This window comes from Gadus morhua, chromosome 4, assembly GCF_902167405.1.
Source record: "Gadus morhua chromosome 4, gadMor3.0, whole genome shotgun sequence".
Taxonomy (NCBI): Eukaryota; Metazoa; Chordata; class Actinopteri; order Gadiformes; family Gadidae; genus Gadus; species Gadus morhua.
The window spans coordinates 16,415,064-16,430,918 of record NC_044051.1 but is presented as its reverse complement, the minus strand read 5'-3'; the positions used below and the strand labels follow the sequence as shown (position 1 = coordinate 16,430,918).

The 15,855-nt window shown below is 45.7% G+C and overlaps 1 protein-coding gene across 2 annotated transcripts in view; it reads left to right on the top strand.

Annotated features, from left to right (window-relative positions):
* rai14 (retinoic acid induced 14) overlaps window positions 1-15,855 on the top strand; it is a 38,693-nt gene that overhangs the window by 9,011 nt on the left and 13,827 nt on the right. For both annotated transcript variants that reach the window (XM_030353855.1, XM_030353854.1), the window contains exons 3-7: window positions 8,070-8,200; window positions 11,494-11,582; window positions 13,351-13,415; window positions 14,163-14,220; window positions 14,432-14,502. In XM_030353855.1, the coding sequence (XP_030209715.1) occupies window positions 8,070-8,200; window positions 11,494-11,582; window positions 13,351-13,415; window positions 14,163-14,220; window positions 14,432-14,502 (414 nt within the window). The remainder of the gene's footprint in view (window positions 1-8,069; window positions 8,201-11,493; window positions 11,583-13,350; window positions 13,416-14,162; window positions 14,221-14,431; window positions 14,503-15,855) is intronic.

Genomic DNA, 15,855 nt, shown 5'->3' with positions numbered 1-15,855 from the left:
TTGTGTGTTTGTTTTTGGAGCGTCACGTAACCAGATGTACCATAAAACACTTTGACTGCCGAAGGACCGGGGAAAACATAGAAGAGAGAAGAAGTCCGCTATATTATGCAAAGATCAAGTTCTTCTGAAAATGGTCTTTCGATGGTCTTGATTTCAGGAAACATTTCCTCCCAAGAGTGCATCCTATTGTATTCACAAATAACTCAAAGGAGCATCTTTGCAAACTTTCACTTCATCTTTGCAGATCTGCAAAACAAAGTGAAATTTGTGTATGTGTGTGTGTGTGTGTGTGTGTGTGTGTGTGTGTGTGTGTGTGTGTGTGTGTGTGTGTGTGTGTGTGTGTGTGTGTGTGTGTGTGTGTGTGTGAACTGCTGAAATGTTAACGTGCACGAAATGCCTCGGCCCATTGTTCCAGAAGAACCACCAGATCTAGTAAAGGAGTATTGCACCTCAAGCCGAGCCCGGGCTATTAATAGGAGCAGGAAGGCTATTTGTGTCAGCAGGAAGCCTTGCCAAGTCTATTTTCTTCCTGAGCCCTTCAGCAAACGGCCTATCCTGGAGTCACACCGGGGACGTTACGGCTCGAAGCAGTGCTTCGCTGACTCCATTCTGAAAGATTGCATTTTTCAATGCATGCATTTTTAACCAATAAGCATATTCAGTGTTCTAACAATAGACCGCGGACCACAGGGGACCCGGACACTGGAGACCATATCGGTCAGCTACACAATGTACTGCACTACGGTACAACTCATCTCAGATACCTAGTTCACACCCTCAACTGCACCAAGGAAACAGCCACTACACTATACGATATATATCTGCAATGAAGTGGCCGTCTGATGAGACAGCATCCCCGTTCCCCCCAAAATACCCTCCTAGGAAATAGTTCAGTAATACATCTCAAATGAGAGGGATCTTGTTTCGGTCTAGCAGAACACAAAGAGGATGTAGCTAATGGTGGTGTGGTGAGAGTTTGGTTGCGATAGTAGCTGGTAAGAGATGACCTGGATGTGCACTACTGTTCTCTTCGTTTGGCCTTCACTCTGCACTTTGTAGTTTAAAACACAGCATCCTTCCTCTAGGGGACAAAAGTCTGCTCTTTGTTAGACATGGAAATTGGGGGAATTGAGAGCAGCATTGTGAACAATTCTGCTCTCTCTTTCGCAGTTTCCAGGCCTGTAAACTAGGGTGTGTGTGTGTGTGTGTGTGTGTGTGTGTGTGTGTGTGTGTGTGTGTGTGTGTGTGTGTGTGTGTGTGTGTGTGTGTGTGTGTGTGTGCGTGTGTGCGCGCACAGAATTTTGTGTGTGAGTGGCTGGAGGGGGCAGTAACCAGCTCCAGTTCGGATTCTAGCAAAAGGGAACCATTGTTTGGGGATATTCGAGCATCTGCTTTGTTGCAGATAAGCGGCATTGAAGTCACCAACTGTTGCTGATCAAAAGACCCTCACTGTAGATCTCTCTCTCTCTCTCTCTCTCTCTCTCTCTCTCTCTCTCTCTCTCTCTCTCTCTCTCTCTCTCTCTCGCTGTGTGTCCTGTCTACTTTCTTTGTTGTGTTCCCTCGTTTTGTTCTTTTTCCTCTCTCTCCTTTCTAACCACAACGTTTACTTTTTAGCATTCAGTGGCGGCTCGCTGTCCTTTCATCTCGCCCGCCCATTCATCGCTCTCCTCCGCTTATGCTGATTCGTCCTTCGTTCTGCGCTGCTAACACACCGTCTGAACAGAGGACGGAAACATAAACACACAATCCCCCTTGTGTATGAAAGAGATATGATGTGCATGTGAACTCAATAAAGAGACCAGGAACACGACTGTTGTGTCATTTGACTTGGTTTAGTGAATGTTTTCCTTTGGCCTACTTGGGGTATTTGTTTTATTTGCCCACAAACCTCATTTTTAATGTTGGTCTTTATTGAACTGGTGTAACATTGTAACATTCCTCATAAATACTTATTAATGAATGAAATCCCAAGAAGCCCGGATAGAAACGTACGATTCGGTAACATCACTTTTGTCACAGTTGAAGCTCGATGAAGAACTGTTGGTCCTCCATGTACCCTCATATGTTGTGTACAGCTCCATGAGTTTTGCACTTGAGAAGCTGTTGCTCTTGTCTCTCCGTCATAAAGGCTGTGGTACCTTCATCTCTGGTCTCTCTGTCTGAACGATTGTGGTACTTTCATCTCTGGTCTCTCCATCATAAAGGCTGTGGTACCTTCATATCTGGTCTCTCCATCAGTGGTACCTACATCTCTCTCTCCATCATAAAGGCTGTGGTACCTTCATCTCTGGTCTCTCCATCAGTGGTACCTACGTCTCTGGTCTCTCCATCATAAAGGCTGTAGTACCTTCATATCTGGTCTCCATCAGTGGTACCTACCTACATCTCTCTCTCCATCATAAAGGCTGTGGTACCTTCATCTCTGGTCTCTCCATCAGTGGTACCTACGTCTCTGGTCTCCATCATAAAGGCTGTGGTACCTTCATCTCTGATCTCTCCATCAGTGGTACCTACGTCTCTGGTCTCCATCATAAAGGCTGTAGTACCTTCATATCTGGTCTCTCCATCAGTGGTACCTACATCTCCTGTCTCTCCGTCTGAATGGCTGTGGTACCTTCATCCCTGGTTTCACCGTCTGTGGTACCTTCATCTCTTGTCTTTCCTTCTAAACGGCTGTGATACCTTAATCTCTTGTCGCTGTCTGAAAGGCTGTGGTACCTTCGTCTCTGGTCTCTCCATCTATGGTACCTTCATCTATGGTCTCTCCATCTCTGGTACTTTCATCTCTTGTCTCTCTTTCTGAACGGCTGTGGTACCTTCGTCTCTGGTCTCTCCATCTATGGTACCTTCATCTCTGGTCTCTCCATCTCTGGTACTTTCATCTCTTGTCTCTCCTTCTGAACGGCTGTGGTACCTTCATTGAAGGAGCCCGTTGGAGAACCCCGGTGTTCTCTTCAGGAACATTCCTTTGTTAAGTGCGAGCCGGTTTGTGTAAATAGCTGTGGTATTCAGGCCCTTGCATGCATCCGTTTGCACACAACAGCTCTTGACTCACTGTGGAGTGAGAAGCTGTGTGTTCTGCATGGGAACACCAGTGTTGTGGCACTGGTTTAATCTGTTATTTATGAATGTTTTTTTATTGCAGGCCGTGTGACTCAGGTTTCGCAGAACTGTCGAGTGAGGTTTGATCAGAGAATGTTATGAATCATTCATCATGTTATGAATTCAGTGGAAAATATACACAAGGAGTTCTTGAGCATCGAGGACTACCACGGTTAATGAGATTAAATAGCTTTTTAATGACTTGGGTTAAAACTAGTTAAAATGTAGGGCTTGCCCATAGTTTTTTCTCAATGTATCTCGATACGATTTCAATCAACAACAAGACATCAGTCAAGATATATTAGTACTTTATTTTAATACACATTGATTTGGCACTAAATCAATACAAATATATCTACTTTGTAGGAGTTATGTATTAATTTGGCTCTTGCTGCTTCAGCCTATCCAGGATGCAATCAAATAGCGACTAGCGGCGCCTCACATAACACAGATTGATTCGGTCTCATTTAGAAAGGGAAAACAGTGGAGTCTGGAACACAAATGTTTTTCTATCGATATAGATCTCCCTGAGTACTCTAAGTCTACAAACACGCCGCCTGCCGATGGAGGGCTTGCTGTGTCCCGCTCCCAGGACTGTTGTTCTTGGGAAGGGCCCTGGAAGAACAGCCTCTGGAACGCCGTCGCAAATAAGGAAAAGGTCTTTGCATAGAGAAAATAACGAAGTCTGCTTCTTGCGTAATGGGATGACACATAAATGTGCAGTCCTTTTGAATTTCTTCTGACTCAGGAATTTCGGGAGAATTATATAAAAGGGAACAAAGAAAACTCTATTTACAGAAGTATGGCGAAATGGACACCAAAATACATGTTTATATTGCATAGCACTTTAATGACATGGTGATACCATCTATTTCACAAATTACAGGAAATTGTTCCTGAAGACCAACTTGGAAATATTTCTGTTCCTCCCAATTTCAGTCTGTTTCTTTTTTTCACTCTCTCCTGCCAGGAATATATTTTTGTATTGTTGCAACATTGTTGTAGACTCGTAGCCATTATTTCCAACAAAAATCCCCTAATTCACACACCTCTTCACTCTCTTTCGCTCCTCCTGGTTTCCATTGTGTTCTTGTGGGCACTGCTGAACAGGAAACACTTGAAGGTCCTTATCAGCCGGCTCTCGGTGTGTCTCGACGAGTGTCCTGCCGGTGACGAGCACGGGAACCGACCAATCCCGAGCGGCCCCACCCTGAGCCCACTGTAAACACCCTTATCGTAGACGTCGTTATCTCAGATCAGAGGCGGAGAGAGGCTGCAGCCTTTTGGGTTGAAGGTGGCTCTAAACGTACAACGGGATTAGTGCGACCCTCACCTTGGGGCCAGCCGGGCCCCCGTGGCCCTGAATGACCCCCGTGCATTAGAAAAATGTTTGAAAAAGTTATGCAAAAATCGACTTATCTCGAGACATCCACTAAGCCTTGATGAAGCCAGAGTTCAGGAGTTGTGTGACACATGGATTAGTCATGCATTTGCTTAAAGAAATTATTACTTTATATTAAATGTGGGGCTTTTCACCGGAAGAAAAAGCTTGGGACTTATGAGGCATAGAGGTCATAACCATTCCTGATAATAACATGCAATACTATTATTGAAACACAGGGCTGACATAATATGTTCTATGAAGGTTTGGATAATAGATGAGTTTGAATAGCTTGAATGAAATGGGTGTTTCGCTCGGTATTAAAGGGGTTGAAGTAGTGCTTAATATTGTTTTAAAGAACAGCCCCTATAATGATATGTGTGTGAGAGAACACAGAATGAAAAAGCTCCCAAGCGTTGTGTTGTCGCTTCACGCTGCGGTTGAACTGGCTGTCACCAGGCTCCTCATCATCATTGTCCACGGCGATGTTACCAGCTGTGAAGGGGTTGTTCGGGAGAACAGGAGCAGGGCTGGTTTCTGCTCTACTTAAACCTGTCTGTTGGAATAAGGTCCATAACCATGACGCGCGCCTCTAGGCTGGAGTCTTGGTGCAGTAGTGGTAGAAATGTTCAGCGAGCTTCGAAGCAATGGTGGGAATTTAATTTCGGTTCAGAGTGAGATGTTATGTGTCTGAACAAGCAATTAGGGCTAGCGTCTTGAGCCACTTTTTTGCTAATGTCATGTTGAATCCTATTGTGAGAACATAAATGAAGGGAGAAGTGGAGGGAGCCCGCGTTGCTGAGTGTACGGCCTTCTAGGATGCACCTATTCTGGGATGGTGTGCTGGCCTTGGCCGGGCTGCCACCTCAGCCTTCTCCTCATGTTTCACCACGTTCTAATCATAGTGATAGACTCTGTACCGGCCTCACGATCTCTGCTGTGCTACTGCTGCATGTGCTGCGTTTGGGCAGGAAACGCACACGCAAACCCAGTCATACACACACGCGCACACACAAAAACACACACAAGCATGGGCACACGCATGTCCACACACACACACACACACACACACACACACACACACACACACACACACACACACACACACACACACACACACACACAGGCATGTGCACACAAACACACACACACACACTCATGCACAAACACACAAACACGCTCATGCACAACCACACAAACATGCTCATGCACACACACACACACACACACACACACACACACACACACACACACACACACACACACACACACACACACACAAAGACAAGACACACACAAAATGATTTTCATCTGATGCTGACCTTTTTATGCTCTGGCCGATCTTAACATGATCACGGTGTCTTGGCTCACGCTTTTTTCCATCTCCCGATGGGTGTCCTATTCGCCGATGTTGCTGCTTCTATATTGAGTAGATACGCTTCCTAGCGTGGCTTCTGCGATGATTATCCTCTTACATTAGAGGTAATTACTCATAGTTCCTTTGCAAGAGGTATGCCAAACCATCATGCATTAATTCTGTATCGCACTGCATTGTTTAATCTCTATCGCACTGCATTGCCAGTAGACAACTGATTCCGCACTGCATTGCCAGTAGACAACTGAATCGCAGTTTTCTACTGGTGTCGGGTCATGAGGTTCATTCGTTGACTCCTTCCTCACCATTCTATCTTGTTACTATGACCTTTGACCCCTGCAGCGAAACACCCCTCCCTAGCTTCTAATGGGAGGGAGATTGGCTTTTCTTCTTTCCTTTTTCTTTCTTCAATAGCCCGGCATTATTTTTCCACCAGCCGTGCGAAAACAAATCACAGCGATAGCGGTAGCATATATCATGCCACAGAGGCTATTTGCATCTCCGGGCTGGCTCCAAACCGCCCTAACATAACTTACAGTACGCCAAGGCCGCTATTCCAGGGAGCTGGGGAGTGGAGCCCTGCGTCACGGGCAGGTCAGTAGGCCAACGGGTCAGATCTCACATCGCTTGGCCTAATATGTCCACAGAGAGCTTTGTCTGGGTTTCCCCTTCCTGCAGGATGAGTGTGTGAGAAGGTGACAGTTTACTGCCCTGCATGGGTTCAGATCCCCCCCCCCCCACTGCTCATACCGATGGCGTTACATGGGAGAATGAAATGTGAGGCTTCTGAATGTCAGCCGGATGAGATTAATCAAGCAATACCGATGTCTGTGTTTCTCTCTCGGGTGAACATTATAAGACAAGTAGGCTTATTGCATCGATGATCTGTGCACAAACAGACTCCTCTCATTCGATTGGGTATCTCGACGCCATCTTGTTTTCCAGTGTTGGGTTCGCAGCAGCAACAAAATGGATAAAACACCATAAAAGCGCTTGCATGTCTGGTTTAGAGACATAATAAACCGTTCTAGCCAAGATGGTTTCCATAAGGTTTGTTTTATAGTCACGGTTTTTGCTGTTCATGGTTTGGCCGCAGCGATTTACGGTCTGTGGTAGCGCGATTTGTTTTTTTCCCAACACTGATGAGTTTTCAATGTGCTGGTAAGGTGGACAAGGCTGGACACTGCATTAAAAACTGTACTGTGGTTGTGTTGCAGCTCTAAGACTGCAGATCGGTCAGGCTTTGCTGTCGTGTAAGCCTAACAGCTGGGCTATCTCTAGCTGAGCTGGCTGTGTCAACGTACACATCAAGACTCATTAGTTTGTTGTTTCCACCCCTTGCCTGTCTCCATGCACTTGCCCATTTAGATTATCCCTGTGTGAGTGGTTTACAAGCTCGCGTTTGCACTTCCGTACGGTTGTAAATGTGCCTTCGCAAAGTGTGTGCGTGCGTCTCCATGCTACATGTGTTGTACATCAATGTGTAACCTTATAGTGGGGCATTGTTGTTTTATCGCCACGGCACATGTTTTGCATATGCACATTCATAAATGCATTCATTGTTGTTTGGCGTTTAGTTATCACCGTGTCTTGTGTCAAAGTGTGTGTACATTTTGGTGTGTGTGTACACATTGTGGTGAGTTAGTCATGCATGTCCTACACAAGCTCCTTGTTTCATTATGTGTCATCTTGTAAAGCGAAACAATGTTCATGGTCCCATCGATCCCCATTATTATCACAATGACAACAGGCCTTCTTGCTCAGAACACTTATTATGGGTCTGCTCCTGCTCTGTTCCAGAACAGGGGTAGCGCACTGGTGAGGATAGATCTATTAGCCGTGCCCTGGTGCATAAAGGAGCAGAGTCTTTTGTTGTTCTGAGCTTGAGATAAGATCAGTGTTTGCTTTTTCATGCATGTTTTTTTTCATTATCAACATTTTATACAGGACAAGATCAAATTAATTGTATTCTTTCCTTTGTCACTCTTTTTTCCTGTCTCTCTCCATCTCTGTCTCTGTCTCTCTCCCCCTAACTCACCTCTCCCCTATCCAAAATACCTCCCTCTCCTCACATCCCCACACTCACCTCTCTCTCCTTCCCTCTCCAACATCTCTCTCTCCACCATCCAACATACTGCTCTCGCTCCCTCTCCCCCCCTCTCTCACGCCCCCCTCCCCCCTCTCCCCCCTCCCCCCTCTCCCCCTCCCCAGGTCAACGAGTGGAACAAGAATGACGAGCGTCTCCTGGTGTCCGTGGAGCACGGCGAGGTGGAGAAGGTGGCGTCGCTGCTGGCCAAAAAGGGAGCCAGCCCCGTCAAACTGGACAGCGAGGGCAAGTCTGCGTAAGTCCCCCACACCACCCAGCCCTGACCTCTGTGGGCTACTGGCTGTTTACACCACCCAGCCCTGACCTCTAGGCTACTGGCTGTTTACACCACCCAGCCCTGACCTCTATAGCCTACTGGCTGTATACACCACCCAGCCCTGACCTCTATAGCCTACTGGCTGTATACACCACCCGGCCCTGAGTCTGTCCTCTGTTGACTACTGGCTGTTTACACCATCAGATGCACCACCTAATGGGTATTTGCATAGAAATCATGCTGTGGCATGCATTTCTTTTGTAGGGTTATTCGTAGCCCTGAATCAAATATAGTCCCAAAGTGCTTCACAGGTCACATTCCTCAAAAAGGAAACAAACAATGAATCAATTATTACTATGATTAATAAATAATCTCCAGCTTATTCCAACTTGCAAAGCAATCGTTGCTTAACAGCCTAGGGTATATTTCTCACACCTATGAATGAATGATATTAGGATTAGTTAAAACCTCCACCCTCCTCTGTGCTCCTTCCTCCGCGCACCGATGGCTGCGTGTCCGTCTGGCAGCAGCCCAGAGCCAGGCTGTTGCTCAGGCCTCAACAGACGCATGACGTCGGTGTCATGGCACGCCGCTTTAATTCCTCCTCACAGCTTCAGAGCGAGTTTGGTCCCCAGAGGGAGCGCCAGGACACATTAAACTGTAGGCCGCTTCCTCTCCCCCGCCGGGCGATGGAGCGACACTCAGCGGGGCGCTGGCGTTATGTCCGGGCCTTGTGTCCGGCCGCACGCTAACCAGTCGGTCTAGTAGCTGGTTAAGTTGTACGTTCAATGGAAGATGTACAAAAGCGGGCTTTAGTAGTCGGCTGTTGACTGACTAAAGCATTTCAGTTAAAAGATCATCTTCCGTAAATCCTTTCATTTATGTCTTAACAGGTTTTTAACAAAAAGTGTTGCTATAGTTGTGATTGGCTAAGGAACACAATATCGGGATTGTGTCTTTGTGTCTTTAAATGTAATATTATTTAAGTTGTCATAGCTTCATACTCTACCTGTTGTGTTATAATTCCCCTTCCAGTTGCACACTGGAGCCAACAGTGCAATTTGCCAGTAGGCTCATTAAGCAGGGTGTGAAGAACAACAAAAAAGAAGTGTTGTTGTTTATTGAATAGAGGCTTTACGTACTGGCTGCTAAATAGTCCCGTACCAGTCCGTTGAGTCACTCAGGAGGAGCCCATGGGGTAGCACAGGCAAAGGGTGTGTGTTGTCTAATTACCTCCCTCATTAAAATGTTTTTAATATGGAACAGGGGGGCCCTGTTCCAAGGCCATCTGTAGCCCACCACAATCCCACCAAGCGGCCTAATTAGCAGCATTGTTTTAACAACAGCGAGGGGCTTTAGAACAACACATATTCTTAGAAAAGACAACGAAGAGTCGGAGAAGGAGACTTGAGAATGGAAGTAGGATTGCTGCGTTGTGTCATGCAGAAGGAAGCTCTTACTGCTACTTTCACTTTATGGCGCTCACTTCTCTATAAGGCCGAGCCAACGGGGGAATGCGGGGGTGTATTATTTTAATGACAACGTAAATTCTTCCCGCACTCTCTGAGATCATCCCGTCAGGGGTGGAATGTACGTCTGGGAGCCTTACGTGCACATTCATGCGTGTTCAAACACCTGATTGCAGCCCAATAAAAAGGTGTTGAAGGTGATGTTAAAAACAATAAAAACACCAGCCGAACATTCTTTCTCTGGACCCTTTTCGGAAGCAAAAACGTTGTGTTTCTCATCTCTTCAGACCATTCAGCTCTTTGTTTCCAGAACAACAGGCCTTTATCGGTCCTGTGCAGCCCACCTCAGGCCGGTGAGTCAGCACTAGTCAGCGGCAGAGTGTCTGAGGGGGGATGACTTGGTGACTATAAATGCGTGAGCAGAGACTCCAGCCCAGGCTGACCCCTGCTGAGAGTGGTTCATCCTGCTGGGTCAGGTTGCCAGCGCGACAAAAGAAGCAGCCATTCCCCCCCCCCCCCCCCCCCCCCCCCCTTCTGTTCCGCGGTGCAGTCTTTTAGTTAGTGATACTTATTATAAATTTGAGTTATCTTAAGTTTGATTCCTTGGAATCAGCATGTGTGTTCATTCTATGGCAACGCATGTATTCTTGGGGGACTGTTTTTCATGACTCCAGTGCATTTTATGAACCCACTTTACGCAACTCCACTCTGTAAGTGCGGTCTACAGTAAAACATACTCATTTTCCACGGCAGCGTGTAAAATCCCCCTTTATGCCCGTTCTCTAGCGCTGCCGTCTCCTTATTAGGACCACAATGATGCCAGCGTGACACGCTGGTTCTCTATGACTAGACTGTCATGATGGCCTCTCCAAAGAGCCTTCTCCAGGCCACTGAGGTCACCAAAGTCCAGCCGTAAGATCGTCAAATGAGTTTGAGTAACACAAGCTCCGTAAGAGCTACTACTGTTGTACAGGAGTCAGAGGGGAAGGTTTAAAGGGACAGGCCAGACCGCTGATGACCCAGACCCACTGTTAATAGCTGACCTCTACACTCTTGTCACACGACCCAGGGACTTCAATGTGTCCCAAATGTGTGCTTAAATGTAGCATCTCATGCACACACACACACGCAGACACACAGACACACACACACACACACACACACACACACACACACACACACACACACACACACACACACACACACACACACACACACACACACACACACACACACACACACAGGCCCTCTTTGCACAAGTTGTTCCTATCCTTGACCCTCTGTTGCTGTGCGACTAGGTAGCAAAGACACACACATATGCACACACACACACACACACACACACACACACACACACACACACACACACACACACACACACACACCTTTGTAAAGAGTGATGGATGTGTGGGTGCTGAAGGTCAGCCTCGATACTTCCACGACTCTTTTCGTCTCAACACAAAAGGGGCGTGTATAGCTTTTCTACAGTGATACAATTAAACTGAATGGCGCTCGTGTGTGTGTGTGTGTGTGTGTGTGTGTGTGTGTGTGTGTGTGTGCGTGTGTGTGTGTGTGTGTGTGTGTGTGTGTGTGTGTGACTGAATTGGACATGTTCACAACATAAGGCCCTTTGGTTTAAACTCTGGCAACTTCAGATTTTCTCTGAACGGCTTGCCTTGAGCTTACGGGCAACCCCGCCCTGTTTCTTGGACAACTTATACACGTAATTGTTGTCAATGTTTTGTCGTTCTTTCATTGTGTGTGTGTGTGTGTGGGTGTGTGTGTGTGTGTGTGTGTGTGTAGTCTCCATGTAGCGGCGATGCGAGGACTGACCGACTGTCTATCAGTGATCCTGGCCCATGGAGCAGACCTGTCCATCACAGATGCAGCAGGTATGTACTGAACATTATCATTACATTATCATGATGAGTTGGATTATAATTATTATTAAAGTTAAGGCAGGCAATGTTGAGCAACCAGCAAGAGCAAACTAAATTTAGTATCCAACTGAAAAAATCCCATACCTCCTTTCAGACCTCCCTCCAAGCCACTCCCCCAAAACCTGACTAGCTCGCTAGCTTTAGCAATCGATCTCCCTAGCCTTCTGGAAGACACCTTGCAGTGAGTGCATGTAGAGTGTACAAAGGTAGGTAGGTAGACCGGTAGGCCATTCAATCATTTCATTTGTGGCAAATGAAATGATTGGACGAGCTTATAGAGCTTGTAAGTCCGCCCCTTCCGTTAGACCCCCATGGGACCTTTGAGATCATAAAATATGAATGGGTTTCAATAGAGAGAAAGTAATTATTTTCTGGTCCCAGTCTTTATATGCCCTGGATTACACATATGTTGTTTGTGGATTTAAATGATAATTTTTCTGGACAAGAGTTTGGCCGTTTATTGTGCAATTGTTCAGTTAAAGGCTGTAGAGAAAACACAGTGAGAAAGACTACACGGCTCGTATGTGACGTCACGCTCGCTGCGACTGGTGTGGACAAGACCGACAATCTCCCAATCAGCACAACTGACAATCTACACATGCCCCGACTTATGATGGTTTTCACCTCTTTCGATGCTGTTATCCTCCCCTTGGAAAAGAATGGTGAAGTGGAGCAGAGAGATCGCCATGTCTGTACAAGAGTGGTGGTGACGTATATCATTCGCGTCGAGAGCAGTGAGGGGCTGTAGTTCACAAAGCGGCCTCACACAAAACCTAACATTATCAAACTTCTTCGTGAATCTTCTTTGTTTTCTTTGATTTAAAAATTATAATTTAAAATCCACAAACAACACACGTGTAATCAAGGGCAAATAAAGACCGGGACCAGAAAATAATTACTTTCTCTCCATTGAAACCCATTCATATTTTACGATCGCAGAGGTCCCATTGTGGTCTACCGGAAGGGGTAGACTTATGAGCTCTATAGAGGCCTGCATGCCACTTATCTTTTTTTCCTTTTATTTCCTTGTTTTTTTTAATTATTCGATTTTAGCATCAAAAAATGCTTCTAAAACAGATTGCCTACCCTAGCTTTAATGTTAAGAACATCTGACTCTTTTAGATTGTGCCCATACACCTTAAAGTGATTCAACAACACAGGTTAGCCCTGTCTGAGTATTGCTGGGTATAACACAACAGAGACTCTGCACAAGCTTCCGTCAGGCTTTCAAGTCAACCGCCATGTGTCTAGGCCTGTTCGCCTCGCATCACCAGGTATCACCGGGGAAGTGTCGTATCTGGGCGTATCCAGGGAGTGTCTGTGGTGAACTACCACCTTGGTAATGTTCACACCTGTATTTAGGGGTTTTCATGTAAATTGCAATAAAAAAATGACTTTATTCTGCTTTATTGAAAAGTATGCCATTTGACAACCATGGTCAGCTGATATGGCGTGGGTTGGATTGTGTGTACGTGTGTTAAGAAACAATAGTCCTTTAGTGTTGCACATTAGAATTTCCAAACCTAGTCCAGTTTCAGAACTGATTTTCAGAACAGAAGAACGCTGCTTACTTTCCCTTTTGAGGGAGAATCGTTTTTTTCTAGATTTAAATGGGAAATGCATTAGGGCCCTTAAGATTTGCAAGATTCTTCTGCACTCTGGAAGAACCAATACGTTTCTGAAAGAAAATAATAATTGTACTTCCTTTGTTTTCTCTTAGGCTTCACTGCTTTACATCTCGCTGCCAAAAACAACCATGCCGAGTGTGCCAAGAAGCTGCTCCAGGTAGTGTTATCCTGCTGCTGGAGGGACATAAGCCAGAATCACTTGAACTCCTACATGTTTAATCTACATTAGTGTATAGGACTGTGAATACAACGGTAGAAAGACCATGTTCAATGGGTCTGATTTAGGCTTGGACCAGGTACCACAAACAATTCTGCATTTCTGGGAAGCAATACATAATCCAACGTTAATTATGACTTGCTTTAATAGAAATACATTAAACAAACGGTATGTTAAAGTTATTTGTGAAAGCCGTTTTATTGTAAAGATGAAGAACAGGAGAAGTTTCTGGTTCATTGGGGAGTTTGTTTAGAGAGGCTTCATGGAAACAGAGAACTCTGTCACGTTAATGGAAGATGTCTTGAGTTCTAAATGATTTATAAGATGTTTCACATCCCCAAACAATCCAGGTACACACACAAACACACGCGTGCACACATGGTGCGCACACACACACACGCACACACACACACACACACACACACACACACACACACACACACACACACACACACACACACACACACACACACCCCAACCACACAGACGCACCACACACTTTTCACAGATACTTATCACGCAGCATATCATCAGATGTATAAAAAGCAGAACCTGTTGAACCCGTTGTGATCGATTATATCTCATGAATGCAAATTCCATGTGATGAGGAAAATCCCGCCAGCGAACGTACTCCCAAGTGTCTACTCTGTCTTCCCTCTACTTTATAACACTGCGTTTCTCCTGCAGAGCAAATGTCCAGTCGAGGCGGTGGACAGTTCTGGGAGGACCGCGCTGCACTATGCAGGTATGAATTCACAACCACGCCATTATTACAATCATCGCAACACATGAGACGTCCAGTTCTCCTTGTTATCCTTCAGAAGCGAGCCGATGCAGTGAACTAGACCAGGGCTGCTGTATTCTCCACACGACAAATGTCTTGTTTGACTCTGCGTCGTGTGTGTTAGATGCATCGCTAAGCGATGCATGCATCGGTGTATTGATCTGCTCCTCAGCTGCCAGTGGGAGCGCTCAGACCGTGCAGCTGCTGTGCGAACACCGGAGTCCTGTCAACCTCAGAGATGCGGTATGTACTCCAGCACCCGCCCACGCTGTCCGTCACGCTGCCGCTCGCGTCCTGAAGGATTTTCAGGCGTAAAGTAAACACATTACAGGGTCTGTGCCGGTGGATTATCACATCTACTGGTGGATATTCAGCATCTCCATGAGCATCCGGCCACAGTGTGAACCCTTTGGGAGGCTGGGGAAATTAACCGAATAACAGAACATTCACCATGAATGCTTAACGTAATGAATTGAGGTAGCAGTGATTGGATCGCTAGTCACCGTGCTAAAGCTAGCCACAAAGCCTACACTAGATATGATTAGTAATTGTTTTGCCGACTGCATTGAGGTAGACGGCTGAAAAGACAATCCATTGTGTTTCTGATGTTTTTTAATGGTACTTTACCTCAGAATGAGTCGAAAACATGTGTTTTTTGTTGATGTTGGCAGAAGAGATATTACATTGAAGAGATATTATTCAGCTTCGAATGAAACGGTAAAAATCACGGACGCTGCAAAGTGTGTGCAATTGATTTTGGAAACAATAGATTGAAGGCAGGGTCGGATCTGAGTAGAACCCTCACATGGTAGGGACCAAAGGGCCAATTGAAGCGGCTCACTGCAGAAGGAAAAGTTCAGTTCAGCTTCAAAACATGCAGGCGCTTGATTATTTATCATGATTATTTGTTTACGAATTATCTTTTGGACCTTCCAGGGCAATCGATCTGTCATGTCGAACAGATTTATACCTGGAGTCTCCTCCTCCTTAAACATGTGAAGAGAGTCTTCCCAAGCAGAGGCAGAAAGACTGCAAACTGAAACATGGAGAAGTCGTTCATGTCCGTATCCTAAAATAGGTGCGGTATTCAGGGATATGGATATTCTTCTCAGAAGTACAAGAACAAATGTTCTTACTCAAATGTACTGTTATTCATTTTAAAAAAGATATGTGCGTGTCTGTGTGTGTGTGTGTGTGTGTGTGTGTGTGTGTGTGTGTGTGTGTGTGTGTGTGTGTGTGTGTGTGTGTGTGTGTGTGTGTGTGATTGTATGTTTGTGTGTGTGTGTGATTGTATGTGTGTGTTTGTCTGTTCATGTGTCTGTATGTGTGCGTGCGTTGTATGTGCGTGAGTGTGTGTGTGTGTGCTTTTGTGTGTGGGGTCAGTGTACTGTGGGAACTCGGTGCTCAGCCACAGACATGTGGTTTCCAGTCGAGAGCCGTCCATGCCTGTGGTTTCTGCCCAACGGGTGTGAGGCAGAAAAGGAAAGGGGGGAAATAAATGAAATTCTACCAAATTGAAAAAAAGAAAGCAAATTCTTTTATTTATTTATTTTGAACTTGAATTGTGATACAGACGCACACGACGAACAAACGCAG